Source organism: Astyanax mexicanus, chromosome 14 (genome assembly GCF_023375975.1).
Source record: "Astyanax mexicanus isolate ESR-SI-001 chromosome 14, AstMex3_surface, whole genome shotgun sequence".
NCBI classification, from domain to species: domain Eukaryota; kingdom Metazoa; phylum Chordata; class Actinopteri; order Characiformes; family Acestrorhamphidae; genus Astyanax; species Astyanax mexicanus.
Window position 1 is genome coordinate 42,267,278 of NC_064421.1, and position 27,285 is coordinate 42,294,562.

The following is a 27,285-nucleotide window of genomic DNA, read 5'->3' on the forward strand; positions in this document are numbered from 1 at the left end:
TTCACACAGCAGGTGAAGTCCCAAAAAAGGCCCAAATTCAAAGTTTTTTTTTAAAGCTGATCACACAATATTTTTAATCTTTTTACGCTTTATGTGGGAACCCTGGATTGGTCTGGGTGGTCTGTGCGGGCTGGAATGTGTAAACACTCACCATTGCTTTAAGCCACGTGCACAGGGTGGGGGGCAATCGTGCGAGAAGCTCCATGGTGGCTTTGGTCTGTGTTTGTGAGTGCAGCAGAGAGAAGGCCAGTCGCTGACCGGTAAGCACGAGGAGCTGAGAGCCCAACACATCTTTATCCTCCACCTCCAACATCACCTGAGAAAGACAGAGTGTAATCATAAGGAGTGTGATTTCTCTTTGCTGCAGTTACAGCCTTTTTTTTGCAAAGACCTAGAGACACTAGATTTTGGACCACAGCTGTGAGGATTTCATGTTCTCATAATGGATGATTAGTTACAGATCAAAACTGCTACTCAAACCTATTCCAGAGGTATCAGCTGGACACTCTATATAATCAATTATATTGGCAATGCTTTCTATTAAAAACTGATGCCTCTGTCAGTAATGGGAGCACCATAAAGTACTTTTCTACATATAGTGTATGTCTTGGCATGGCTTGGTGCTGTAGGTTTCCTCACCTCCTCAGCGCGCAGGTCCAGGCCCTGGTTGTAGAGCTCCCAGACGAGATGTCTGCGCAGTATGTCAGCATTGACCTGCAGCAGAGAGGCCAGCTCCATACACACTGCTGGCCAGTCCATGTCCCTGCTTACTTTAGCAGAGCCAGTGTCTTCTGCTTCACCGACCGCCTTCACCCAGCCAGTCAACACAAGCATCAAAAACTGGAGAGAGCAATTAAAAAAAAAAAAAAAAAAAAAAAAAAAAAAAAACATTTTTAGCTTCTCTACATACTTTTGTCTATTTCTATGGACAACATTGTGTCAATAATATATCTGAGTTACAGGGGAATTGTGTACAGTTGCCTTAACCAGCAAATAGAAATGAATGCAATGGTAAAATAACAGTGAGAAGATGGAAAATTGGACAGCAGCACTGAATTAAGAACCTCTGTGGTGTTAAAAAGTGAGAGGTAACAGATCTCTGAAATATTCAGACTGATGTGTCTGTTCCCATAATTTTAAAAGGGTTATGTCCCAATCATAGAGTGTTTCAAATGAATTGGCAAACATTAAAATAGCATTAAAAAGCTATAATAATAACAATAATAATAGTGGCGAACTCATTCATAGCTTTTGAGTTTTCTGACTTGGATTAAAGTGAAACTTAATGTGAAGCACTGTACTTTTGCGCATGCATGAAGACAGTTCAGACAGATTAGATATGAATCACATTAAAATGTGAACAGCCTGAACTTTGGTCTGAAAATCAGATTTGTGTGAATGTAGCCAAAGTCAGTTAAACTTTAGGGATAGCAATTTTTTTCTAGTTTTGGAATTTGCTAGTGTCATTGTCACTAATGGTAGCATGATGTGTTGCCTGCAGCCCTTTAACCATGCACAGGTAGTCCAGCTCCTCCGGGCTGCTACATGAATACATGCTATATTAATACTTTTTAGCAGTGTAGATAATTTTAATAAAAAAACTGGTCAGGAAAAAGAGAATGACCTCACCTCCTGTCTGATCGCAACCAGGTTAGGGTCCATGTCACCACTGGGCAGGAGTTGGATTGATGTCAGTTCCCTGAAAAATGCATTTTTCCCCTGCAGAAGACGACAGATCAGACATTATTTATGAAAATCAGTTTCTCTGATTTTGCTATTTATAGGTTTATGTTTGAGTAAAATTAACATCATTGTTTTATTTTATAAACTACAGACAACATTTCTCCCAAATTCCAAATAAAAATATTGTCATCTATCGCATTTATTTGCAGAAAATGCAAAATAGCTGAAATAACAAAAAAAAGATGCAGAGCTTTCAGACCTTGAATAATGCAATGAAAACAAGTTTATATTAATAAAGTTTTAAGAGTTCAGAAACCAATATTTGGTGGAATAAGCCTGGTTTTTAATCACAGTTTTCATGCATCTTGGCATGTTCTCCTCCACCAGTCTTACACACTGCTTTTGGAGAACTTTATGCCTTTACTCCTGGAGCAAAAAATCAAGCAGTTCAGCTTAGTTTGATGGCTTGTCATCAAAGAAACTGAAAAATCAAAGAAACTTATCATTTTTAAGCAGTCTCTTATCTTTTCAGAGCTGCATATATTGACAAAGAGAAGAAATGTCTTTAATTTTTTTGTATAGATTATAATAGGTCAAAACTTAGTGTAATGTTGGAGTGGTCTTTCTTGAATGCACCTCTTGTTTCAAATCATCTCACAGCATCTAACAGAATTAATATATGGGCTATTACCTGGCTATTTCAGAATTCTTTATGTTTTTTTTTTAAGGCATTTAATGGTGAATTTACAGGGTTGTTTTAGTCATTGTCATGTTGCATGGTCCACCTCCTATTATGCTTCTGCTTCCCATTTTTCCTCAAATCCCCTCTATCACTATAAAGATTGCATAGTAAAGTATGGAATGGAGAAGTTTTCCACACCCTATTCCAAACCCAAACCATCATATATCATTTCCATGCCTCATAGAGGTTCCTGTGCTCGTATTGTGTATTTGTTTAATTACATAATATGTCCAAATGTTTGTGCTAAAGCATGTTATCTACAGAAACGCAAAGTTACCTTGCTGTCGAAGAGGCTGAGGGGTTTGAGGCGCAGGGAGAAGCTCATGGCTGCGTGCAGTAGTGACGCCAGCAGGCAGTGGTGCTGCACCAGCGGGTAGTGAACTGCCTTCTGCTGCAGAGCCAGTTCTGCTATAGACGCCGGACCCTCAGCGGACCCCCAAACCTCCTCCACACACAGCTCTGGCACATAAGCCTCTTCCACCCCAGAGTCCGCCTAAGAGAGAAGAAATCTTTATTCCTGTCTTTTTTTTTTGGATTATATAATTATTGAATCATTTTGGATTTTTTTTTTCTTCATAGTGAATCACGATTTAATGAATCATAGCCATGCATAGAAGCAATAAAGCAGAGTAGAAATTCAATATTCCCTGGCCAGCCAAAACATTGACAACCTAGGACCATTAGTAGATGATGGTCCTCCTCAGACATAATAAATCGTTACTCTGAAAGAACCCTGAAGATACTATGTTGCCATGTGGTATCTTCTCAGCCTCCCTTTTCTGCAGTAGCTAGTAAAAGAAAATCCTCAGAAATACGAGTCGATCAGGAAAGGCTCAGAAGTCTTCGTCAACCAGTGAGTTCATGGCCTTGCCCACAGACAGCGCTGAACCCAGGCTGCATCAGAAGGAGCTATATCTAAGGAGAAGCTTACAGCTGTTTACAGCTGTGTTTAGCTATCTTGTATAAGTAACTGTAGGTTTAAATCGGATCTCCGGTTGATTTTGTGTTTTACAGAGACCTTAAATAAACACTAGGGAAGCATGGTTTGAAAAGGCAGCACAACTCCACAAAACTCTGGTCAAAGCGTGCGCCGTTCGCGACAGATTTTTTTTTATATAGAGTGAACTCTGGGGCTTCGACGTGGTGAAATCTGCTTTTTGCATCATTTGCGGGTGGTCATAATGTTTTGACTCATTGTTGGAGGCTTTGGGATGTTCCTAGAGGATGCAGCAAAATAAACGGACCAACCAAATAAAACAAAACAAAAAAAACAGTCCTTGGCATGCTTCCTCCAGCTGATCAGTTCTTACTTTGGAGAAAAAAGCATAAGGAGGAAGAAAAGAAGAAGAGGAGACCTCCATCAGAGTCTGCAGCAGCTGCACACACGAGCCCAGGAAACTCGTCATGGCTGCGTCACCCATCCCCACGTCCTGCATAAACACACACACACACACACACACACACAAAGATGCACACTAATTAATCTCTGATAGACTGAGTCTGAAAGCACAGCAGTGTTCTTTTGCTTTATGAAGGAAACTCACCCGTCTGCACAGTCGGTCTTTCGGAGCCTTGCCCACCTACACACACCCAGACACAAACGCATCAATACACTGAAAATACAGCAATACAGCACAGCAAAGAAACCAATCAAACTGCACAATCAAACTGCAGAAAGCATGTGAAGAAAAATATTATGTGTGAAATGACAAAAAAAAACTTTATATGCTTTCTCAAATTAATCATAATGATGACTCTGAAATAAAGGTTGTATTTCACAGTATTTTTGCGATAACGATACTCTTGACGATATGACAAAACACTAAATGAAAAAATATATTTTTAAAAATACACTCCTGAAATTGTATTATTGTATACAATATAATATGGCACACCCCTAAATGATATATTTAAAAAATACAAGAATTTTATCAGATTTGTAACAGAAGTCAATGATCCAGAATGTCATGATACTAATAATAATGCACTCCAAATATCTGAAGTGAAGTAAAATAAATTATACTGGACAGATATAATCTGTCTATGGTAGATATATAATGGGAAATGAGAACAGTGTGAATTTGTCTTTTGCTAAAAACAGCAACAAAAAAAAAAAGTAGCACCCTGAGCTATTTTTTTTAAATACATTTCAGACGTTTTTTATAATTTCATTACTGTAGCTAATTATATCCAAAAGTTTTTTTCTAAAAATATATATTTTTAGGCAAATTATGTGTGAAATATTGATGTTATTTGTTCTTATTTGTTCTTCTCAGTTGAATTATCTCTAAAAATGTATTATCTTGGAATATCTCAAATATTTACTTGAGATGTTTTAAATTAATTATCTAGTTCATCTTATTATTTATTTTTTCAGATTTATTAACTTCAACATGCATTCTCCAATAATTTTTGTGTGGTAATTGCTTGTGAAGTACTGATTTAGTTACTCATGTAAATAAATAATTTGATAATAATTAAAAAATCTCATGTTTTTTTTTTTTTACTCATTACAGAAATAAAGTCACACTAGCCTTTTCCATTAGGAAAGCAGCAGCAGAGAAACGTTTCACAATAAACGTGTTCCACATCATACTGGAGATTCCTGAAAGAAAGAAAGAAAGAAAGAAAGAAAGAGAGATAGAGAGAGAGAACAAAAAACAATAGTAATTTAAACACCAATGAGAATGAAAGATGCACAGTCATGGCAGGGCTTTACTCTAGCAAATTTACTCACCTAACTGAATATGAGAACTAGAGATCATCTTTAGATACTCCACTGACCACTCCAGATACCGGCCCATCTACAGGACAGAGAGACAGATTTACAGACCACTTCTGAACACCATGTCCATGTTATTACATACACTATGGGTTGGTTTCTCAAGCAGGGATTTAGCCTACTCGCAGACTTAAATAGAAAATCTCCATTTAAAATGCTGTATAGGGCGCCGAGTGGTCCAGCGGTCTAATGCGCTGCCACTATGAGCGGGAGGTCGCAGGTTCGAATCCCAGCTCATGCAGCTTTGCCATTAGCTGCCGGTGGGTAGATGGCACCCTCTCCCCATCACACTTAAAGGTGGCGCCGGGCAGCACGAGGCGCCTGTGAGCGAATGAATTAGAACCTAGCTGCTGTGCTTTCCTCCGAGCGCGCTAGCTGCTCAAGCAATGATTTATCAGTGGCAGCTCGAAAAAAGGGGTGACTGACTTCACACGTGTCGGAGGAGGCGTATGCTCGTCCGCATCCTCCAAGAGTCGCAGGTACCACCGGTGATAGGGGTGGGACAATTGGATAACCAAACTGGGAGAAAATGGGGAAAAATCAGAATTAAAATTATTAAAAAAAAAATTATCAAATAAATAAAATGCTGTATAGTCCAGGTTTAATATAGTATAGTCTAGGTTTAATCACTGTCTAGAAACTGTTTGTAGTTTGTTACTATTTCTTAGTTACTAGGATTAAAAGGCGCACTGACAATGTTTGGGAAAATTAAATGATTTTAAGGGCACCTTATAGTGTGGAAAAAAACTTTAATAAGGAATTAGTTTTCCCTCTCAAAATATATTTTAAAACACTGATTTGAAGGTTTTATAGATCCTGTGGGGGCAATATTTTGGATCATCACACCACCAAATCACCTCAACTCTCAAACTCATCCCAAAAGTATTTGATCAGGTCTCACAGTGGTTAAGCAGATAACGGTGCTGTCACAGTGATCCCAGGATTGCTTGGTTACATTTCGAATTATGCTGCTTCAGAATCAGCAGCCAGAGTCCGAGAGAGCACAGCTGGCTCTCTCTCATCACATATTTCATAGTGTTATGTTGGTCAGCACAGACATCTGTTAGCTCATGTATTCAAGCTGGATGTGTTGGTTGCATAGTGATGCCTATTCAGCAGATGTTGGAAAAGAAGCAGAGACTGACTTCTCATGTATTTGTTCAGAGGAGGCACGTGCTAATCTTCTGGCATTAGACATGGTGCTAACAGGTTCATGTTTATCTTCTTTTTCTTTTGACTATAACAAAAGTACTAAAAGTACTTGCCTCAGGGTCTTTGTTCCACTGTACCACATACTCCCAGCAGCAGTGAGCCCACAACACATCAATGGCGAGAGAGTGGGGGAAGCGCTGACACACACACGCCAGCAGCTCTGAAGAAAGAACAGACAGAAGCATTCGTTCAGTGACGTCCCGTCCAGAACAACTTAGATAATTAAAGGATTCATTAACATCAATCCACATTTACCCTCTAGTTTCTGAACACCATTCATCTCCTTCTCCTCCTCCACCTGCTGCTGCTGCTGCTGTAACAGCTGTTCCACAGGCTCTTCCGTGTGCTGCTCCTCCTCCCTCTGCTGCACAATGTCCTTCAGCATTTCAGGAGGAACATCCTGCCTAAAGATCAGCTTTGCTACACTGTCTGCCACGCCTCCTGAAACACAGAGAGAATAAGAAACACATAGAAAATAAACGAGAGCAAGAAATGTAAAGGCATTTTTTGTCTGGAACCAAGTCCAAAGTTTTTTGCAAGATTTTATTAACAATTGCATGGCTAAATGTATAATTTTTTTTTTTTTTTTACAAAAATATAATTAAACATTTAACACTGAATTTGTTTTTACATCCCAAAAGGTAAATAAACAAAGCAAAATACAGTGCTTCTGGTACATACTTTTTGCAGTGGTGGCCCATCACTAGGGCTGAGTATCAAAATTCGTAACATACATATATAAATATATAGACCTTTCGATACTGTACCGATACATTTCACCTATTTCAGTACGTTTTTAGTATCGAAAATGTATCGGTACAGAAAGGTCTAATATATATATAGATTTTGATACTCAAGCAAGTGAGCAAGAGATAGAGTGAGTGAGTGAGTGAGAGACAGAGCGAGAGACAGAGCGAGAGACAGCAGAAGTGAGCGAGAGAGGGAGAGTCAGCATGAGTGAGAGCAAGTGAGCAAGAGAGTTTTGCAGGTCAGGGCGACTTGCTGTGCACGCTTTTCAAATTTGGATCGTTTATGTGCATTTCATTCTAATTATCGAAAGAAGGCACAATTATATATATATATATATATATATATATATATATATAGTATATAATATAATGTATATATATATATATATATATACATATATATATATATAAATATATATAAATGAAACTGTACATCTCTCGAAAATGCATCTTTTAGTCCATGCAGTTAGTAGCTATTAGCACAGCAACACACCGGGGCTAACAAACATCACTATCCACAAAAAACAGTGCAGATCAAATTTAAACGCCACTAAAAGTACAGCAGCAACAGTCAGAAAGCCAAAAGAATCACCTTCACATTTCTGAGTTTTTTAGCACTGTATAGCACTGCCTTTTTGTTGGTGTTTACACTCTTTTATAGCTACAGGAATTCACTGACTTGCTTGGAGCTGATTCCAAAAAGTGAAGCATATTTCCACTTGAAAGAAGATGCACACTACATAACAGAAGCCATGTGGGTCCATGCATTACCAAGTTTGTCTGGATATGTTAATGTGTCATTTAGCCTAGTCCTCGAACAGTATCTGTGATCAAGTTGAAAGATAATCAGGGATCTGCCCAAAAACACTAATTGGTCCATCTTAGTGACTACTTTTACTAAACTACAACATTGCAAACTCTCTGCTGTACATGATGCAGTACATTTAGACATTCTGCAGGGCTAGGGCAGTGGCATTCAGGATTCCTCCTCAGGAATTTCCAAACTGTCCATATTTTTGGTCTCTCCCAATGGGATAGAAATAAGAGCACAAATATGGCCCCAAGGACCGGTCAGTGGTCATCTGACCACCACATAGGGTGCTATATAGTGATTAGGGCACAGTTTCTGAACCCCTGAAAAAAGCTAGCTCCAGTACCTCGGCCGCTCTCCAGCAGGGACTTGACTGAGCAGCGCTGCGCGGCGCCTCCTGGTGATCCCTGGGGGGGTGGCAGGCTCAACAGCGTCTGCAGTGCCAGCACGTCCTCCAGCTGCCTCAAACACACCACCCACTGCTCCAGCTCCAGAGATACACACTCCCAGTCCCCCTGAAACTACAGAGAGAGGAAGAAATAGAATGTTAGTTTTTACTTTGAACATTGCACAGTATCATCCTGTTTATTTGATCTTCTGCCCCAGCTTCAAAACTAAACGCTTGATTATCTGCACACTATGCTGAAAAAACAGAAACAGTGTCTCATCAGAGTGTGAGGAGTTTCTATGGCATTTCTTTAAAAATATATGTGGCATATTTACATACATTGTCATATACCTATATTTTATATTTCTGGCACTATAAGGCGCACAATCAATAAACGTCTGTTTTCTGGTCTAGTGTCATACTTAAGGCGCACTGGATTATAAGGCGTATTGTGCACCACTAGTAAGAAAGAGGGGTGTCGCCATGTTTTGTTTATAATTTAGCAGGTCTCGCCGCTGGGTGGTGAGACTTGTAAAGATAAGTTAAGTGTAATGTAAACAAAACTGTAACTATTTTAAAGTCAAATGAGCACTGGATGTTAATCTACACAGATTTCTCTCCTAAAAAACTGTTTATTTGGGTGAGCAAAAAACTTGCGTTTATTTACGGTAAGTTTAGATTTCCAGATTTCCACTAAGGCTCGGTGCAGCAGCATTAGCATAAGCACTAACTGCTAGTGCTGGCCACCTGACAGCATTACACTGAGGAACCCTGAGTTCCGGTAAGCCAGAGCAATATTATCTAGCGGTTTGTCCCACGTAGCTTGTTTTAATATGGTAAATGTGCAGGCTACAAAAAAAAATTCTCACCTCTGAAAGATGAAAAAGCTAGCGCGGTTAGTAGATAATGCTAATGCTGCTCCAGCAGTGCTAACCGGGGTTCGCAGCCGGCTAATACTCGCCTTTGAATGGCAAAAAGGCATAGCACTTAGCGCGGTTAGTGGCCAATGCTAAGGCTGCTCCAGCAGAGCTAGCGGAGGGTAGAACTGAAACTCCTGTATAATGCTGTACTTTAGTGGAGTGGCTTTACTGCTTCTTACAACAGTGAAATTCATGCTAAAATTTATACATAAGGCACACTGACAATTTTTGGGAAAATTAAAGATTTTTAAGTGCGCCTTATATTGTGAAAAATACTGTACAATTGAACAGTACAATAAATATCATCTCTTCATATATCCCAGGTTAGAAATCAGGAGTCAGAGGGCAGGAACAGCCATGCTAAATCTAACAGTGGCAGCTTAGTGAACCCAGGTTATTAAACCCACACCTTGTGATTAATAATTCCCTGTTGTAAACACTGAGCCACAAGTGCCCTGAAAATGATGATATCTGAAGGTCAACACACCTTGCTCTCGGCCAGGCTGGTGATGGAGCTCTTCGCAGCGCGGTGTGCGACGAGTGCAGCCAGCAGGGCGGCGCCAGCGCTCTCTGACTGCACACAGGCACTACGCACCTGCTGCCACCAGGGGGAGATACACTGCACGTCCCACGACTCCTCCACAGCTCCTAACACAACACACACACACACACACACACACACACACACACTTTTACATTATATCTCTAAAACCCAAAAGATAAAAAAAAAAAAAAAAAGAATAACACTTTGTTTTAACACTCTTACCTTTCATAGAGCTGAGTGTGTTAAGGAGTGTGTGTAAGTTCCTGATGGCGTCTGCTCTCTTTAAAATCTCCTTCTCTCTGTTCAGCCACACAGTCAACAGCAGAGACTGCAATACACACATTCATCATATATCAGTCAAGAGCACTGGAATTAGTATTATTAGTAGTAGTAGTACAGTACCAGTCAAGGGTTTGGACACACCTTCTGATTCAATGTTATGATAATTTTTTTTCCCCTATATTGTAAATGAATACTGAAGTCTCTCACTCTGTTCTCTTTTAATGTATTTCTCTCTTTTCTCTTTCAATCTGTCTCTGTTCTTTCAATCTCTCTCTCTCTGTTCTCTTTCAATGTATTTCTCTCTGTTGTCTTTCAATCTTTCTCTCTGTTCTCTTTCAATGTATTTCTCTCTGTTCTCTTTCAATCTCTCTGTTCTCTTTCAAGCTCTCCCTCTCTGTTCTCTTTAAGCTCTCTCTCTCTCTGTTCTCTTTCAATCGCTCTTTCTCTCTGTTGTCTTTCAATCTTTCTCTCTGTTCTCTTTCAATGTATTTCTCTCTGTTCTCTTTCAATCTCTCTGTTCTCTTTCAATCGCTCTTTCTCTTTGTTCTCTTTTAATCTTTCTCTCTGTTGTCTTTTGACCTCTCAATCTCTCTCTGTTCTCTTTCAATCTTACTCTTTTTGATATTTCAATCTTTCCCTCTTTTTCTCTCTCGGTCTCCTTTAATATCTTTCTCTCTCTCTGTACTCGTTTATTCTCTCTTCCTCTCTGTACTTTCAATCTCTCTCTGTTCTCTTTTAATCTTGCTCTCTCTTTCTGTTCTCCTTCAATCTTTCCCTTTCTTTTAATCTCTCTCTGTTCTCTTTCAATCTCTCTCTATCTCTGTACTCGTTTATTCTCTCTTCCTCTCTGTACTTTCAATCTCTCTCTGTTCTCTTTCAATCTTGCTCTCTCTTTCTGTTCTTCTTCTATTATTCCCTGTGTATCAATCTCTCTCACCAGCAGCTGCTGAGGGCTGATGCCACTCTGCTGTAATGTCTCACACACTTTCTCCAGTGGGCTCTGTCCAGAAAGGCAGCCCCAGAACAGAAAACTACCTGAAACACACACACACACACACACACACACAATTATTTACAGGCATCACTATTATAAGAACTAATTAACACTTGATTAAAATAATGACTGCAGTTCCTGACCGAGGTGTGTCCAGTCCGTGTCAGGGCCTCGGATCACACGCAGCTCTCCTCCCTCACACACCAGCTGGGACAGGAAGGCTCTGACAGGTAGCGGCCCCCCGGGGTCCTGAGCAAATGTGACACAGGGGCGGGAGTTCAGCTCAGTGTAGCGCCGCAGGATTGGTCCAATTCGAGCCAAATCCTCTTCAATACCGGCTAATGAGAGCTGAGGGAGAGGGAGAGAGAATAACAGAGAGGATTATCTAGTCTTAATATGAAGGAGTGTAAGAACGAATGTTTTTTAAACACACAGTAAACATGCAGACTACAGTTGGATAATACTCACCTTTGAACGGCGAAAGAGCTAGTGCTTAGCGCTAATGAGCGCGGTTAGCAGCTAATGCTAATGCTGCTCCAGCAGGCTACAAGCCGATAATACTCACTTCTGAACGACAAAAGATCTAGCCCTTAGCGCGGTTAGCAGCTAAAGCTAATACTGCTCCAGCAGAGCTAGCCAGGGTTAGCAGGAGGCTACAGGCTGATAATACTCCCCATTGAAAGGAGAAAGAGCTAGCCAATGCTAATCTTGCCAGAGAACTAAACTTAAAAAATCCTGTATAACGCTGTACTTCAGCAGAGTGGCTTTACTGCTTCTTACAACCTGACTGATAAAATTCATACAAAAGACTCACCAGATTATAAGGCGCAGAAAATTAAAGGATTTTATGTGTGCCCTACAGTATGGAAAATAGGGTACAACTACTTTGTGTTGATCAATAAACATATTTAAGTTTGTGGTTGTAAGGTGACAAAATGTGAAAAAAGTTCAAGGGGTATGAATACTTTTACAAGCCAGTGTATAATTCAATGTGTGTGTGTGTGTGTGTTACTCACAGGTTCTGTTTCAGAAGGTGAGGTATCAGGTGAGTGCAGCAGCTGAACATCCGAGTAGAGCTGCAGCAGTTTGAGCTGAGAGGAACACAACTGCAGCAAAGCATCATCTACAGCCTCAGGGTCTAAAGTGTTCGTGCACACACACACACACACACATACACACACACACACACACACACGTAAAAGAGAAAGGTAAATAAACAGTACCAGTATTCCTCAAATTTAACCATTGATCTTTAAAATACACACAGCTAAAAGCTTCACCTTGTTCCTTTAAGCTGGCCAACAGAGCTTGTGTGATGTTGGTCAGACATGAGACTGGAGCGTTCTTATTGGCCAGCAGAGACTCCAGTGCCTGTCACAAAAAAATGCTTCAATTCAGATTTCATAAAGGACTGTGCAAAGATTGGAAGCAGCTTAAAAAAAGAAAGAATGTAGGAAATGTAAAATGCAATTATATTTATATTAGTGGTGTCAATTAAAATACTAGTATATACTTGTATATACTACTGTTGTTTTCTATCTCCTCTTGAGACCCTGTGTCCTCATACAGGGACATTACTGCTTCTCTGCATCATGAAACTTCCTGTAACATCCAGTCGTCAAACGCCAACATTACACTCAATTAAAAAATTAAAATAAACTAAATAAAATTATTTGGCCCCATTTGAGGACATATTGAGGACATTTTTGCAGAAATTACTTCTTGTACAATTTGTAATTTTTTTATGAATAAATGAATTAAATGATTCTGTACTTTTCCCTGTAGATTGATTGAGCAAATCCATTTGTCTTGTTTTTTCTCTGAGTGAATAATTGCCGTTTGCTGTAATCAAGTTTTTATTGAAAGTTTTATAGATAATAGATCAGTAACAATATAGTGCATTACAAAAACGGAAAATGTTTTTCTCTTTTAAATCCTCTCCACCTTACCCACACCCATCCCTCTCCGCCTGTTTGTTGTTGTTGTTGTTTTATTTTACTTCATACATTGAGGAACAGCAGCAGGAGCTCCTCAGATAAAGTGCTGTTCCAGTACCCTTTATTTCTCTTAACTAATCGCATGCTAAAGCTGGGTCTCAGGAGGATATACACATCTATTTTAATGCTATACAGTGTTTTTACATGCCAAGATTTTATATTTGTTAGGAGTGAGTGCGTGAGTGAGTGAGTGAGAGAGAGAGTTTGTAAGCATGTACTGTACATGTCTGACCTGTTTCTTAACGGCAGGGTGTTTGATCTCCAGCAGAATACTCTGTGCCTCACTTTCCAAAAGAGCTGTAAAATCACAGATGAAACCAAAGTGATGAAATACTTTATTGAGTTTACAGGCCAGCTGTCAATCATATCTGCTTTACTTTGCATTGCATCATTTAGCCTCACCTGGGTCGATCTCCCTGCTCTTCAGCAGAGCCGTCAGTCGCTTCAGTAAGTGCATGTCTTTAGCTCGCTCACTTTTCTTATCACTGAAACAAATAAGACAAAGATAGATGATCAAATAGCCTGAGGAGTAGCTCACTTTCAGGAGCTTTATTGATGAATTATTCTTAAAATGTGTGATGAAAGATTTGGGAAAGGTGGTGATGGTGAGCAATATGTGGATAGTAGCGCAGCCAGGATTGAAAAACTGTAAAACTTAATAAACTAATGACCCAAACAAACTAGTGTATTTTTATTTTTTTTTTATATATATTTCTTTACATTGTAAATTGAATATTTAAGACTATATTAAAACTCTACAGGAACACGTGCAGTTGTTTGATTGATATGACGCCATACATGTGTATAAGTATAATATGTATGGTATTGGTATAATTTGTTTGTGTGTGTGTGTGTTTACCTGAGGGCCAAGTGAAACGGAATGGTGACAGAACGCAGGGCTCCGGTTGAAGGGTCGAACAGACACACCTGCTGTGTGTTTAAATGCCAACCCTGACTCGTCACACTGTTCACCCCCATTAACCTGTATCCTGAATACAACAACCTGACAGAGAGGAAAGGAGAAAAGCAAGAGAAACGTTAGAGACAGTAAGAGAGGATGTGTATTTTAGCACTCCGCATGTAGGCATGTATATAAACACTTATGCATGTGGTAATAAATGCTGCAGTCTTTGCCCACCTGCAGTGTTTGCCCACAGTAAAGGCCCCGACTCTGGGGCCGTGCTGTGTGCCCCACACCTCCAGGATGCCTCTTCGGGGGGCGTAAATAACAAGGAACTGTGCGTGTCGGCGGGGCATGGAGGGGGAAGTGGCGATCTCTCTCTCTCCCCGAGCTTCAGACACCTGCACCCAGCCCAGCTGGGCATCACGGTAACCTACAGACACCCACATAAACACATATATCTGTAATGACTCTACAAAAACACTCTGTTGTGCATTTACAGCAGGTCTAAATAAATACCGTAAAAGTAATTCAGTCTAATTTAGTAACAATTCTGTGTCTCTTAGCTTGTCCAGAAATGCATGTGTACAGCACTTCCGTAAGAAGGAGCTTAAAGTACATAATGCTGCTTTAAAGTCAAATACCAAACATTACAAATCAACATATAACCTAATTTCAACAGGTTCACTCTGCAGATGAAATTCCCCATACCCTTCCACATGCGGATGGCTATGCCACGTGCCACATCCAGCAGCGTCACTCTACCAAAGTCATCCGTTACACCTGCCATGGTGTTGCATGGCGACAGGCAGATGGACTCGCCATGGCGACGAGAGTCAGGCAAGCCAAATCTAAAAAAAAAAAAAAAGACAGCACCACATTAAAAGATTTGTTTATATGTATATGGAGGTATACATGTTTCAGATTATACAATCCATTTTAGAATTAAACATACAGCTCTGAAAAAAATGTGCCAAATAAAAATTTTAAGTTTCTTTGATTTTACCAAATTGAAAACCTCTAGAATAAAATCAAGAGGAAAATAGATGATCACAAGCCATCAAACCAAGCTGAACTGCTTGAACTTTTGCACCAGGAGTAAAGGCATGAAGTTATCCAAAAGCAGTGTGTAAGACTAGTGGAGGAGAACGTACCAAGATTCATGAACCTGTGATTAAAACCAAATATTAATTTCTAAACGCTTAAAACTTTTTTAAATATAAACTTTTCTTCTTTGTATTATTTGATGTTTTTTTGTTATTTCAGCCATTTCTTATTATCTGCAAATAAATGCTCTAAAGTACATTATTTTTATTTGGAATTTGGGAGAAATGTCTTCTGTAGTTTATAGATAAAAACAACAATGTTCATTTCACTCAAACATATACCTAAAAATAGCAAAATCAGAGAAACTGATTCAGAAACTAAAGTGATCTCTTCATTTTTTTCCAGAGCTGTATTTAAGTGTGTAGTACTTATGATAAGGAGGAAGTGAAATGGTAAGATATGTATTTTAGAATAGGGGGTATGATTAAAAATATAGGATATGTTGGAAATACAGGTTTGAGAACACAGAATATTTAGGAGTTATAAGTTTCAGAACGAAGATATATAGGAGACATAATTTCAAAAAACACAATGAACAGGAGATTTTTGTTTTGAAATATAGATTATTTAAGATATACAGATTAAGGAATATAGGGCATATATATAATATACCATATGTTTTAAAGTATAGAATAAAAAATAGAGGAGTTTGCCATATAGAATATTTAGGAGAAAAAGGAGAAATATATTGCAAAGTATTCGCAATACAGATATAATAGGTTTTAGAATATAGACTATTTAAAAGTTGTTTACTTTAAAATACAGAATATACATAAAGTAAAGAGTAGGAAATATATATTTATATAATTAAAATAGCAAGGCTGGGGTCAGGAAACACTGCAGTAAAAAAAGACGAGGTGAGACCTTCTTTAAACCTACCGAACAGGAAGGGGCGTGGCGGGCTCCACTTTAGGCTTCTGTTTTTGAGCTGGCTCCTCCTCATTCTTGTTCTTCCACCCCAACCATCCACTGAGAGTCAGCAAGAAAAAGAAAGACAATTTATAACTAAATTAATAACACAGACAAGGGTCGTCATCTTGGTGCATCACCCAACCTCTCTTTAGCTCGAGATCATGAACTGCTGTTCTTAAAAAATCTCATATAAAATGTTTTAATAAAATTTTGAATTTATTGTTCCCTGAAATGATCAAAAGGCTTCCAGAAACTGAGGCAGAAAAACCGTGATGCCCCCTCCACCATGCTTTACAGCTAAATCCCCTAAATGAGTAACTGTGGTGTTGTAAAATATTGTACAGCCCTGATTAAAAGATGCACAAACCTGGCAGCACTGAACAGGGCTGATGTGAGTTTACTGGCCACGGCAAGAGCCACATGGGAGAGAAGAGGCTGAGAACTGCCCTGAAATAATAAGAAGGCAGGACCAAATCATGAATAACACACTAAAACACATGCTATTATAAACAACTCAGTACTCAGTCTAAAATGTGTATTTTCAAAACATGTTGCAATACTTTGTATTTCATATACATTCATATACATATACATTAGCAGTACATTAGCTACACTGTATTATTTTACACAATAATATCATCTTACTTTTCTATTTCTATTTTGTATTTTTTTTTATTTGTTTTGTTGTTTATGTGAAGTTTTATGGGTATGTTTTATATAATTGATTATAGAATTGTTTACATTTGCAGTTTATGTGCACACAAATATTCTGCAGTTGTTTATTTATGAAAAATCTGCATAAATTATACTGTTAAACAATTATATAGAGGTAAATTACTATTGTTTACAACATTTTTTAAAACACAATTAAGTGTGTGTTTTTTTATATTTATATGATGATCCCATTATCCCAGTCAATATACTTGCACCCCTAACAATTACAATCATATTGACACTGATGCTAACTGGTCCACAGATACATTACAATAAAGATGCTGTACCTCCACAGCATAGTAGAAACCAGTGAAAGGTCCACCTCCCACAGTTATATATTGACTCATGGCAGGAGGGCTGCCTTTCACTGAGGCGTGGAATCCCCCGAGGATCGAGGCATTCTTCATCTGATCAAACACGTTCAGTGTCATAATGCCTGAGAGTGGAGAAAGACAAAAAGAGCAGAAAAATAGATGTATAGATGAACAACTACTTTATTTCAGTAATTCATATATTATATAGATGCACAGAGTGATATATTTTAAGCATTTATTTCTTGCTTCTTTTTATGGCTTACAGCCAATGAAAACCCAAAAATTAGTCTCTCAGAAAATTTGAATATTTTATAAGACCAATTGGTACATTCTGCAGTGTGAGAAATGTGCCAAGTCCTGCTGGAAAATGAAATCCACATCTCCATAAAAGTTGTCAGTAACAGAGGGAAGCATGAAGTGCTGTAAGATTTTCTGTGAAAACAAAACTGCACTGGCTTTAGATTTGATAAAACACAGCGGATCAACACCAGCAGATGACATGTCTCTCCAAACCATCACTGATCATCAGTAAATTTTTTACATTTCATTTGTAAATCAAGGGAGCAGAGTCTGGAGGAAGAGTGGAGAGACACACAGTCCAAACTGCTTGAGGTCTAGTGTGAAGGTTCTACAATCAGTGATGGTTTGGAGAGTCATGTCATGACACTGACAACTTTTATGGAGATGTGGATTTCGTTTTCCAGAAGGACTTGGCACACTGCCCACACTGCCAAAAGTACCACTTGGTACCTTTTTGGCTCCCTTGTTGGGAAAGTCTGTTCATGCTCAAAGTTTTATGTTCGAATAGTCGGACCATATTTTATGGCTTTTTAACTTCTACCCACCCACACTGCTGTGGTCTATGATGGTGTCCATGTCCTGCAGGCCCCACTTCTTATAAGCAAGTGGGGGAGGCTGTACGACATCACTTCCTGCTGCAGCAGCTATAGGCAACAAAAAAGGCATTAGAAGAGAAATCCAAAGATACAATAAAGCCATTTAAAAATATACATTAGCACATATATTCACATTTTTAATAGCCTATGTATAAACACAGCACAGCCTATAGGTTCTGTAGATTTTTTATGGAGCAGGACTTCAGTTAGCTGGATAACCTGAATTAAGTCTACTCTGTTCGGTTGGGTTGGTTCACCCTGAGTTCTTCAAAAAGCATGGTGTGTTATACAGTATGTGGTCTGCCATCAAATTAGAGTTGTTGCAGTTGGGAAGGGTTTTTATTTGAATTGTAACAAATTAATAAGACACTGATGAAGGAAAAACTGTCTGTTGTACCATATTTAAAGGACTACAAGGCGCACCATCAATGAACATGTATTTTCTGGCCTATTTTCATATGTACTGCGCAACGGATTATAAGGCGCCTAAAAAAAACCAGCGCGATTTGCAGCAAGTAAACACCACCTGACAGCGCTACACTGAGGAACCCTGATTGTTTTCCGATAAGCCAAAGCGCTATTAGCTAGCGGTTCTTCCCACGTAGTTCGTTTTAACACACTAAACACGCAGGCTACAGTCTGATACACTCTCCAGTGAATGGCGTAAAAGCTAGCGCTGTGGATAGCGGCTAATGCTAATACTGCTCCAGCCTCGGTGCTAAAAAAAACTTCACTGAAAACTCACCCTTATAATGCTGTACATCAGTGAAGTGGCCCAAAATTTAGTGCATACATTATTGACTGATTTTTTACTTTACTAGACTTTAGCTTCAACTAACTGGCTAACTGAAAACCTGCGACATAAAGTTTAACAACACTCTACAATTCTCTTACAATTACTATAATATTAAAACACCAGACTAGCTTGACTAGAGCTACATCTACGTCTACGCTACAGCCAGTAGTGGTGCAACTACTGGTATATGAGTGTAGTGTACATGAAAAGAAAAAGTGTAGAGTGTAAATGTGCATGTTTGTTTATACCATGTACCTGGGTCTTTTATGGACATTTCTATTGGTCAGCAGAGAAACACAAATTATTCCATTATAACAGAATGTAGTACCTGCTTTTATAAATAATATATTGTCACTGTCACTCAAAAATCCTATATTTCCAAAATAGCAACTTGACTTAACTTTTAATGAAAGTCAATGTAAAAAAAATGTATTACAAGTAGTTTTAGATAATTTTTATTGGTCCATTCATATGGAAGATTGGAAAACATATAAAAACATCTGTCAAAATAATAATAAAAAAAAAAATAAACATACAAACCTGCAGGAATCTCTCTCTTACAAACAGACAGATAGATAGACAGACAGACAGACAGTCACACACACAGACATGCCTACCTCTAGCCACCTGGTTCCTGCAGGCACGTAGAGACTGAAAGAGGCTGAAGCCATCGATAGTGACCAGAGCGGTGGGGTACAGGATGCTCAGCTCCTCATGCTGTAGGATAGACACTTTAATTAGCCAATCAGCTTGATGAGGCAGGGTTCACAGATACTAACAACAGTTTCTATTACTTACACTACTGCTCAAACGTCTAATTCAATTATTTACAACATGATTTGGCAGCAGATCAGGACTGTCAACATTAATACGTTGATAAATTAACATGCGATTAATCTGAAAATTAAATTAAATTAATAACGTGACCAATTCTACAGAGCCTGGAGACATAAGCATTTTCTATACAGGAATAAAAGACAGCTTTACTACTATTAAGTTCAAAAAGTAGATTACTTTTTATTTATTCTAACGTTAAGGCTCTCTCCCTCTTACAGTTGAGCTGATGGCATGTTTTTTTGGTGCAATACGTAGCTCCACTAGCGTTTATTTCTCCCATTTCCCAAGTCCAAAAGCAACAAAACTACCCTGAGATAATAGTAAGAAAGGTTCTAGCCTGCTAGGCCTATACAACACAACCTTTTATTACATATTAGTCCTCAATAAGTACAGTAAATCTGTGGTGACAGTGTGTTCTTATATATGTATGTATGTACCTGCTCAGTAACTCCAGGATGGCGTGGGATCTCATATGTCCGACACTTCAGTCTAAGAACAGGATCTTCATTCAGCAGCTGAGCCAAAAGCAGAACACCGTTCTACACAAACATACACACTGATTAGCTCTCTAGCTTCAGGACAAAACTAAAGAGGCAAACTTCAGACACAAAATATGCCTTTTTGGGTACAGGTGGTGGTAGTGCTGGACCGGTTCATCTGGAATACCATAGGGGAAATTAAAATCAGTGCTAGAGGCGCTGCGGAGCACTGTGTAGAACAGCAAAATCTGTTGCAAGAAACATAATGGCACAGCTCTCAAGCTAACGCTAGCCAGTTAGCCATTCTCGCTCCATCCTGCCTGGAGAGAAATGAGAACATCTCTTCCTCCCTGTAGGAGTGTTTTTATTCGAGTAAAACAGAAAAACAACAGCAAAGAGCAATGCTTCACTCAGAAAAGAGACAAATGAAATTGCACAATTGATCCACAGCTCGGCCCCAGATGAGCCCAGAAACAGTCCTTGGCGCAAAATCATTTATTAAGCACAAGCAATAAAACTCCCAAAAACACTGGATATGAGGGGAAAAAAAATGCTTTAAGAGCAGTAACTACAGCCCCTTTGAATATACTGTAAATTTTAGCTTTAAGGATAATTTTAATGCACACTGAATTTAATTTATTTGTTAAGTGGAGAAAGAATTGATTTTAATACAGTAATGCCAAGAATAAATTATTGTAAAATTGATATTAAACTTCTATCTTACTTGTGCAATAGAGCTTTTAAGAAATATCTTAAACATGGTGTATTTTAGGTTTATTTATAGTGTTTATAAAACTATTCAAATTTCTGAATATTTCTGAAAAGGAAGTCGTGTTAAAGTTGTAAAAGGTATATCTTTTTTAAGGTCTATTGTTTACACTCTTCAGCTGTTTCCAATAGTAATCATAGCCTCAATTTAAAGCCTTAATGTTCGATATTATATGTACTCCTAACATAAGATTAAGTCAAAAATCAATATTAAAGCACAGTCATGGAGAAAAAAAAAAGTAATATACCATAAAACCATCATAATCTTAAAAAATACTGTGAAATACATTTTTCGGTCATACTACCCAGCACTAGGTGGTGGCGTGTGTAGGGGGCTGTGTGTGTGTGTGGGAGTGTGTGGATGTAAAAAAGTTACAGTACCTCTGTGTAGAAGCGAACGTATCCAGAGCTAAACCCAACCACAATACAGGTCCAGTCAGGACGTCCTGTGGAACTTCTAAAAACAGATTAGACACACACTAAGTCAGTTCAGAGGCCTTATTGTGGATTGTCTTCTTTTAATACTATATTTAATAATATATTTGGTAGGGGTGGTCTTACCTCTTCTGGCTGGCCAATGGTATGCAAATGACACTGCTCACACATTCTCTAGAGACAAAAGAAAAGACGATCAGAAAGAGTCTTGTTTATTATATTTAAATTTCAATTAACTCCTATTTGCCATAATACACTCAACAGTAAATATAGTTATTATGTAAGTCAGAAATTGTTATATGTAGGGCTGCTTTACTAAATTAACTACAGATCAGTGTTCCTTGGAGACGATCACAAATCATATTTCAGGGCGGGGCTAAATGCCATATTACCCTTTACTAGAGCTGGGCGATATGGGAAAAAATCTTATCACGATATAGTTTTCCATATCAGTCGATATCGATATGTATCACGATATAAATCAAATCACTTTGTGTCACACTTAAAGGTTTGTTTTTATTAGTGAGAGAATAAGGGAGTGATGGAAGTTTTATCACAATATTTTTTTCTGTATCTCCATAATTATTAGGGCTGGCCCGAATAGCATTTTTTGAGCTCTGGATATTTGGCAGTAATTGGTAGCGAATATTCCAATATTAGTTTTAAAAAAAAACAAATTAATCATGAACGCGAGCCAGAACCCGAGCTTGAACGTCAGCCTGACTCAGGCGCTGCATGAACTCGGGCTTTTTTCCAATTTTTTCCAATTTTCCATGACTGAAAAAAAAACTTGGGCTATAAGCTCAATATTAAATATTTCGTTTGTTTAGAAATTATTTTATATTCTTAAACCATGTTAAATTATATTAGATTAGTAGGGCTGGCCCGAATAGCGTTTTTTGAGCTCAGAATATTGGGCACTGATTGGCAGCCAATATTGGAATATTTGTTTTTAAAAAGACGGATTAAAAACTGATTAAAGTAAAACAAAAATTGCAACTCGGCCCCTTTAATTCACCACAAAGTTTTCCAAGACCCAGCCGGAAAAAAAAAAGATTTCCCACCTTTTCCTCAGCTGGGTCGGGCTCAAAAAATGATTTGTGATAGGCTGTTTTTTGGTTTGTTTGTTTAAGCACTTAGGCTTTTGTACTGCTGCAGTGCAATATTTAGATTTTATATTCTGAAATTCGTTAGGTTTTATTTCTTTTAGCATTTTGAACTTTTTTTCCAATTTCAAATTTATTTTTTTCTGTTCGTTATGTTCTATCGGTCCTTGCGTTTTTTGTAGTTGAAGTTGAATTTAATATTGAAGTTCAATATTTCTAATTTATATTTTGAAATTCGTTAGATTATATTTATTATTGTATTTTGAGCTCACTTTAGTTGGTTATTTTCCAAATTCATATCTATTTTTCTGTTATTATTAAATGTTATTAGCTTATTAGCTTAGCTTGTCATTTAGCATACAGAACTTCTCACGGATTTTTAATGAATGTTGATTTATTAATTTAAAAGCTGTACCTTATTAAAAGTATTTTAAGCCAGACAGACACTGTGTGATTTTTTAATGAGTTTATCTGCACTTTTAAATGGTTTGTCCTGTAGGAAACGCACACGATTTGTATGCTGACACTGTTGTCTGACTGAGGAGCTGCTTTCCGTCAAATGCAGCCTGTAGGCAGGAAAAAATCCAGCCAGAACCGACCATATCATGAGCCAGTTTTAAAGCCAGTAATTTAGTAGAGCATTAAACTACAAATCTGAGATGTACCTGCTGTACTTCTTAATCTCTGCCCCCAAAACGGTCCATTAACTTGCTTGACAGACGCGTCAAATCCCCCGCGAGCACGCGCGGCGCACAGCGCACCGATTAATTCATGCGTTGAGCTTTAAACGCGCAGCTGAGCTGTAATTGGGGAAATATCACAAAAATCACAGTGTGATTTGTTACATTAAAAAAAAGACCATTTTCTTCCGCCTAATCTGAGAGGAAAGCGGTGTTCTCGACCGGCCCGAGTTCATGCAGCGCCTGAGTCAGGCTGGCGTTCAAGCTCGGGTTCGGGCTCGCGTTCAGGCAGATAATCTAAATGATAAATGATTTTGTGTTTTTGCACTTGGGCCATAAGCTCAATATTAAAAAGTTCGTTTGTTTAGAAATTATTTTATATCCTTAAACCATGTTAAATTATATTAGATTAGAGGAAAGTCATTTAGACATCATTCTTAAGGTGTTTTTGTCCTGTTACCGCTCCGCAAAAAAACCTCTTCCTTTAATCCGCGCCCCACATACACATTTTTGCAGCACCTGCCCCGAGGTCCTAATATAAATTGAATTAATTACATTTAGTGCTTAAAATTTACTTAAAATTTATTTAAAACGTGCTGAACAGTGCGGCCGTTTATTCCCAAAGTCCAAACACTATGGTTGTTTGCGTGTGTCGGGCCATACTCCACTATTCTTTAGGGTTTTTTGTTGCATGCATGAGAATAACTATTACAATTTTCTTAACTATTTATTAATTTGCTCCAGCGTCTTCTGGATTGATTACACGTTGTGTTTTCGTTGTTTGCCGCGCCACTTAGACGGAAATGGAAATGAATGTTTATCGAATTCTATTGCACAGGCTTATCATCGTCATCGAGGGAAAAATTATCGCGAAACAAATCGATATCGTTATATCGCCCAGCACTACCCTTTACTGGGTATTTAATGTTCTAAATCACAAATGAACTCAAAAATATGTATTTAATAGCTTTATTCCTCTTAGTTCTGGCTATAAGTTCCATTCTTACCCCTCTTCAGCGTTCAGCATACCACTCCAGGACACTGCCAGGGTCATCTCCTCCCTCCCAGAGTCATCATTCTGCCATTTAGCTACAAATCAATACAGCATTCAATCAGTCAGCAGTATGGGAACAGTCAGCAGCAGGTGTGTGTAGGTATGTAGCTATTTATATAAATAAATAGTTTCATAAATATATAAATATAAATCTACAGTATTTCACTCCTGTAACATATATACTTAGTATCATTAAATTGTCAACTTTACTGGAGAAAAAAAATTAATAGAAGTCAACGTATTAAGATTTTAGTTCAAGTCATGTTGGAACATTTCTATTAATTCACTCTTCATGAATTATGACACATTTAGTGGTGTCAACAGAATAAAACAATGTAATCAGATTTATCACAACAGTATTCTGTGATTAACTGCGTTTAATCGCACTAGTTCTTCTTAAGATTTTATAGAAGTTATATTCATAAATATTCTTAAGAAGTATTTATAGTGGCTGTATAACTGGAAATAAAGGAATAAATGTAAGCCTATTAGGTAGTAATGTAAGTCTATTAAAATACCGGTATATACTTGTATGTCTAGGGGGAAATAAAGCCAACGTGAGGCTACATATACTTATACCTATATATATATATATATTATATATATATATATATATATATATATATATATATATTATATATATATATATATATATATATATATGCATATGTGAATACCAGAGAGAAATGCAGCCTTATGTTCTCGAGCGATGACCATGAGGTCTGAGCACGGAGAGATAGAGAGAACACAGTCCTGCAGCCACGGCCCATGCTGTACCTCTTCTTCAGCCTGCAGAGAGAGAGAGAGAGAGAACCACATACAGAGAGTATTGTGATGCAACCGTAGGACAATAGAAAGTATTATTACATTTATTTCAGTCTTCATAATACACAATATTTATGAAGATAGATGTGATTGCTGACAAAATGCATTAGTACTGGCAGATTCTTCAAAAACAAATTGCTATTCAAATACTCTCCCATACTAAATATAATAATTTGCATTCAAAGTGTGCTGCACTACATTCAATTAAACAGTTCTTTAAGCACTAACGATATCCATGAGGCACTGTGTAACCCAAAATCTGCAGTTATACTGCCAATCCCTAAATCAAAAATAAACAGTAATAATAAAATAATCAGCTCTTGTGTGCATGTGTGTATACTTATAAATAATCTGAGCTAAAATAATGCAGTGATGCTTTGGTGACACTGTGGATCTGAGGGTAAAACAGGGGAACAGACAGATTAAAACTGAGGACAGACCGTCTCTCCATCTTCTTTATTCTCTGCTGACGTCTCCCACGATCCCCAGTCTGAGTCATCCCACGTCAACTCATTCTCTACGGAGGGAGAGAGAGAGAGAGAGAGAGAGAGAGAGGGGTGAAGGGAGGAAGAGAGGAAAAGAAGGGACAGCAGGAAGGAGACAGAGGAAAAATACAGAAGAAAAAGAACAGTCGTAAAAGCATAGAGAGAAGGAGCAGAAATAAGTGAAAAGGGAGAGAAAAGAGGGGAGAAAGAAACAGAAATACAGAAAGCGAGAAAGAAGAACAAGGAGATTAAGAACAGGAAAAGGAGTGAAAGAGGAAAAAGGACAAAGAGAAGAAAGAGAGAGGAAAAGGGAAAGTGTGAATAGTGAATGTGACAGAGTGAGAGAAAAAGAAGAGGGAGAGATAGAACCACAAAGAGAGATGTGTTAAATATGGCAGTGTGGAAGCACAGGCACCTTCATAAAAGTGATGTGCATGTGTGTGTGTGTGTGTGTGTGTGTGTGTGTGTGTGTGTGTGTGTGTGTGTGTGTGTGTGTGTATGTGTGTGTGTGTGTGTGTGTGTGTGTGTGTCCATGTCCTTGCAGTCTTTTCTCTGGGGCTGAAAGCTGTTCTCTGTTCCAGAAGAGCTGCTCATTCTGTCAGAGTGAATCTCACTGTCTGACTGTCAGTCTGCATCATCCTCTGCAGGTGTGTGTGTGTGTGTGTGTGTGTGTGTGTGTGTGTGTGTGTGTGTGCAGCAGCACTGACTGTGACGTCAGTTTGTTCATGTGAGCGCTGTAAATAACCAACCTCACAACAATTCAGATAAATTTGCTCCTTTGAGAAATGATTCAGAACCCCAGGGACTCTCAGGGTTTGATTCATTAGGAGTCATTCTATATGATTCAGAATCATTTTATGAATGAATTGGACAGAGAATAACCAAAGCAGGTTGTGCAGAAGGCCTTTTCTTCTTTAATCGTTCAATCGTTCTCTTCCTCTACCACTGTGTAATATATTCTAGTCGTTCAGGATGACTCATTCAGTAAAGGGCAAACACAGTGCTCTCTCGCTCCCTCCCTTCCTCCATCCCTCTCTCTCTCGCTTGCTCTGTCACTGTAGGGCAGCTAAACGGTGGAACCCATGGACATCACTTAATACTGAGTTTCGTCTCCTGAGATGTTTTGCAAGATTTTTACTGCAGCCACATTCAGTTGCTTACCTCCTTTACTTTTGTGTTCAGTAAGTAAAGAAACATGCTCAGCTGACCTGGCTGGCCTGACCTACTTTATCTTGGGCAGCTCTTGGTTTGCTTTATCCCATCCATGAAAAACCAGCATATCATTATTTCTAAGCTAAACATGGATGTCTAACACTTTCAAGGAATTCAGCGTGCTACAACCCATTCTACCAGCCATGACACTTCCTCCACCATGTTTGACAGTTTGACAATGTAATATTGCTTCATTAATATTGATTCTGAACCGTTCTATTCCTACTCCACAGTCTTCTGGCATGGGGTCAATTTCATCAATAATCTATATAATGATGAGATCAATAGACACTAAAGCTAAAGAAGCACTTGAGTTGCTTTAACCAGATGTACAGTGAAGTATATTCATTCTGCATCATTTCACAGAAGATCAAAGGAAAGTAGTGCTTGTAGATACTTTCTGATACTTTCTGCTTATATCAGTAACCAATCTATCAATAAACACAAATTATTTTAATGCCCATGGCATGCCACTGCCTCCACCATGTGTGACAGATGACAAGGTATTGCCTTAGATCATGAACCCTTCTGTTCTGTCTACACAGTCAAATTCTTCTTGCTTTCATCTTATGTTAAAAGACCCTTGTTTTAGAGGTAATCAGTGTAATATGGCTATTCTACTTTTATGGAGCGTTATCAATGTTTTCTTTTTTTCTTAAT

The 27,285-nt window shown here is 38.3% G+C and overlaps 1 protein-coding gene across 2 annotated transcripts in view; it reads right to left on the bottom strand.

The window, feature by feature from the left end:
* The window catches only part of rab3gap2 (RAB3 GTPase activating protein subunit 2 (non-catalytic)), a 35,460-nt gene that overhangs the window by 5,005 nt on the left and 3,170 nt on the right, over positions 1-27,285 (bottom strand). Inside the window, exons 2-34 of one of the 2 annotated variants that reach the window (XM_007257592.4) lie at positions 25,369-25,445; positions 24,781-24,892; positions 24,057-24,138; positions 21,390-21,437; positions 21,210-21,285; positions 20,019-20,120; positions 19,362-19,461; positions 17,898-17,996; positions 17,026-17,174; positions 16,392-16,471; positions 15,992-16,081; positions 14,717-14,856; positions 14,243-14,438; positions 13,964-14,107; positions 13,507-13,589; positions 13,337-13,401; positions 12,388-12,478; positions 12,124-12,245; positions 11,251-11,455; positions 11,051-11,148; positions 10,054-10,159; positions 9,775-9,935; positions 8,326-8,500; positions 6,675-6,860; positions 6,473-6,579; positions 5,163-5,229; positions 4,960-5,030; positions 3,970-4,005; positions 3,781-3,855; positions 2,703-2,918; positions 1,630-1,719; positions 640-840; positions 152-316 (exon numbers count right to left, since the gene is read on the bottom strand). In XM_007257592.4, coding sequence (XP_007257654.3) covers positions 152-316; positions 640-840; positions 1,630-1,719; positions 2,703-2,918; positions 3,781-3,855; positions 3,970-4,005; positions 4,960-5,030; positions 5,163-5,229; positions 6,473-6,579; positions 6,675-6,860; positions 8,326-8,500; positions 9,775-9,935; positions 10,054-10,159; positions 11,051-11,148; positions 11,251-11,455; positions 12,124-12,245; positions 12,388-12,478; positions 13,337-13,401; positions 13,507-13,589; positions 13,964-14,107; positions 14,243-14,438; positions 14,717-14,856; positions 15,992-16,081; positions 16,392-16,471; positions 17,026-17,174; positions 17,898-17,996; positions 19,362-19,461; positions 20,019-20,120; positions 21,210-21,285; positions 21,390-21,437; positions 24,057-24,138; positions 24,781-24,892; positions 25,369-25,445 — 3,815 coding nt within the window. Of the gene's footprint in view, positions 1-151; positions 317-639; positions 841-1,629; positions 1,720-2,702; positions 2,919-3,735; positions 3,856-3,969; positions 4,006-4,959; positions 5,031-5,162; positions 5,230-6,472; positions 6,580-6,674; positions 6,861-8,325; positions 8,501-9,774; positions 9,936-10,053; positions 10,160-11,050; positions 11,149-11,250; positions 11,456-12,123; positions 12,246-12,387; positions 12,479-13,336; positions 13,402-13,506; positions 13,590-13,963; positions 14,108-14,242; positions 14,439-14,716; positions 14,857-15,991; positions 16,082-16,391; positions 16,472-17,025; positions 17,175-17,897; positions 17,997-19,361; positions 19,462-20,018; positions 20,121-21,209; positions 21,286-21,389; positions 21,438-24,056; positions 24,139-24,780; positions 24,893-25,368; positions 25,446-27,285 lie in introns of both variants that reach the window. The other variant, XM_007257590.4, reaches the window with a different exon arrangement.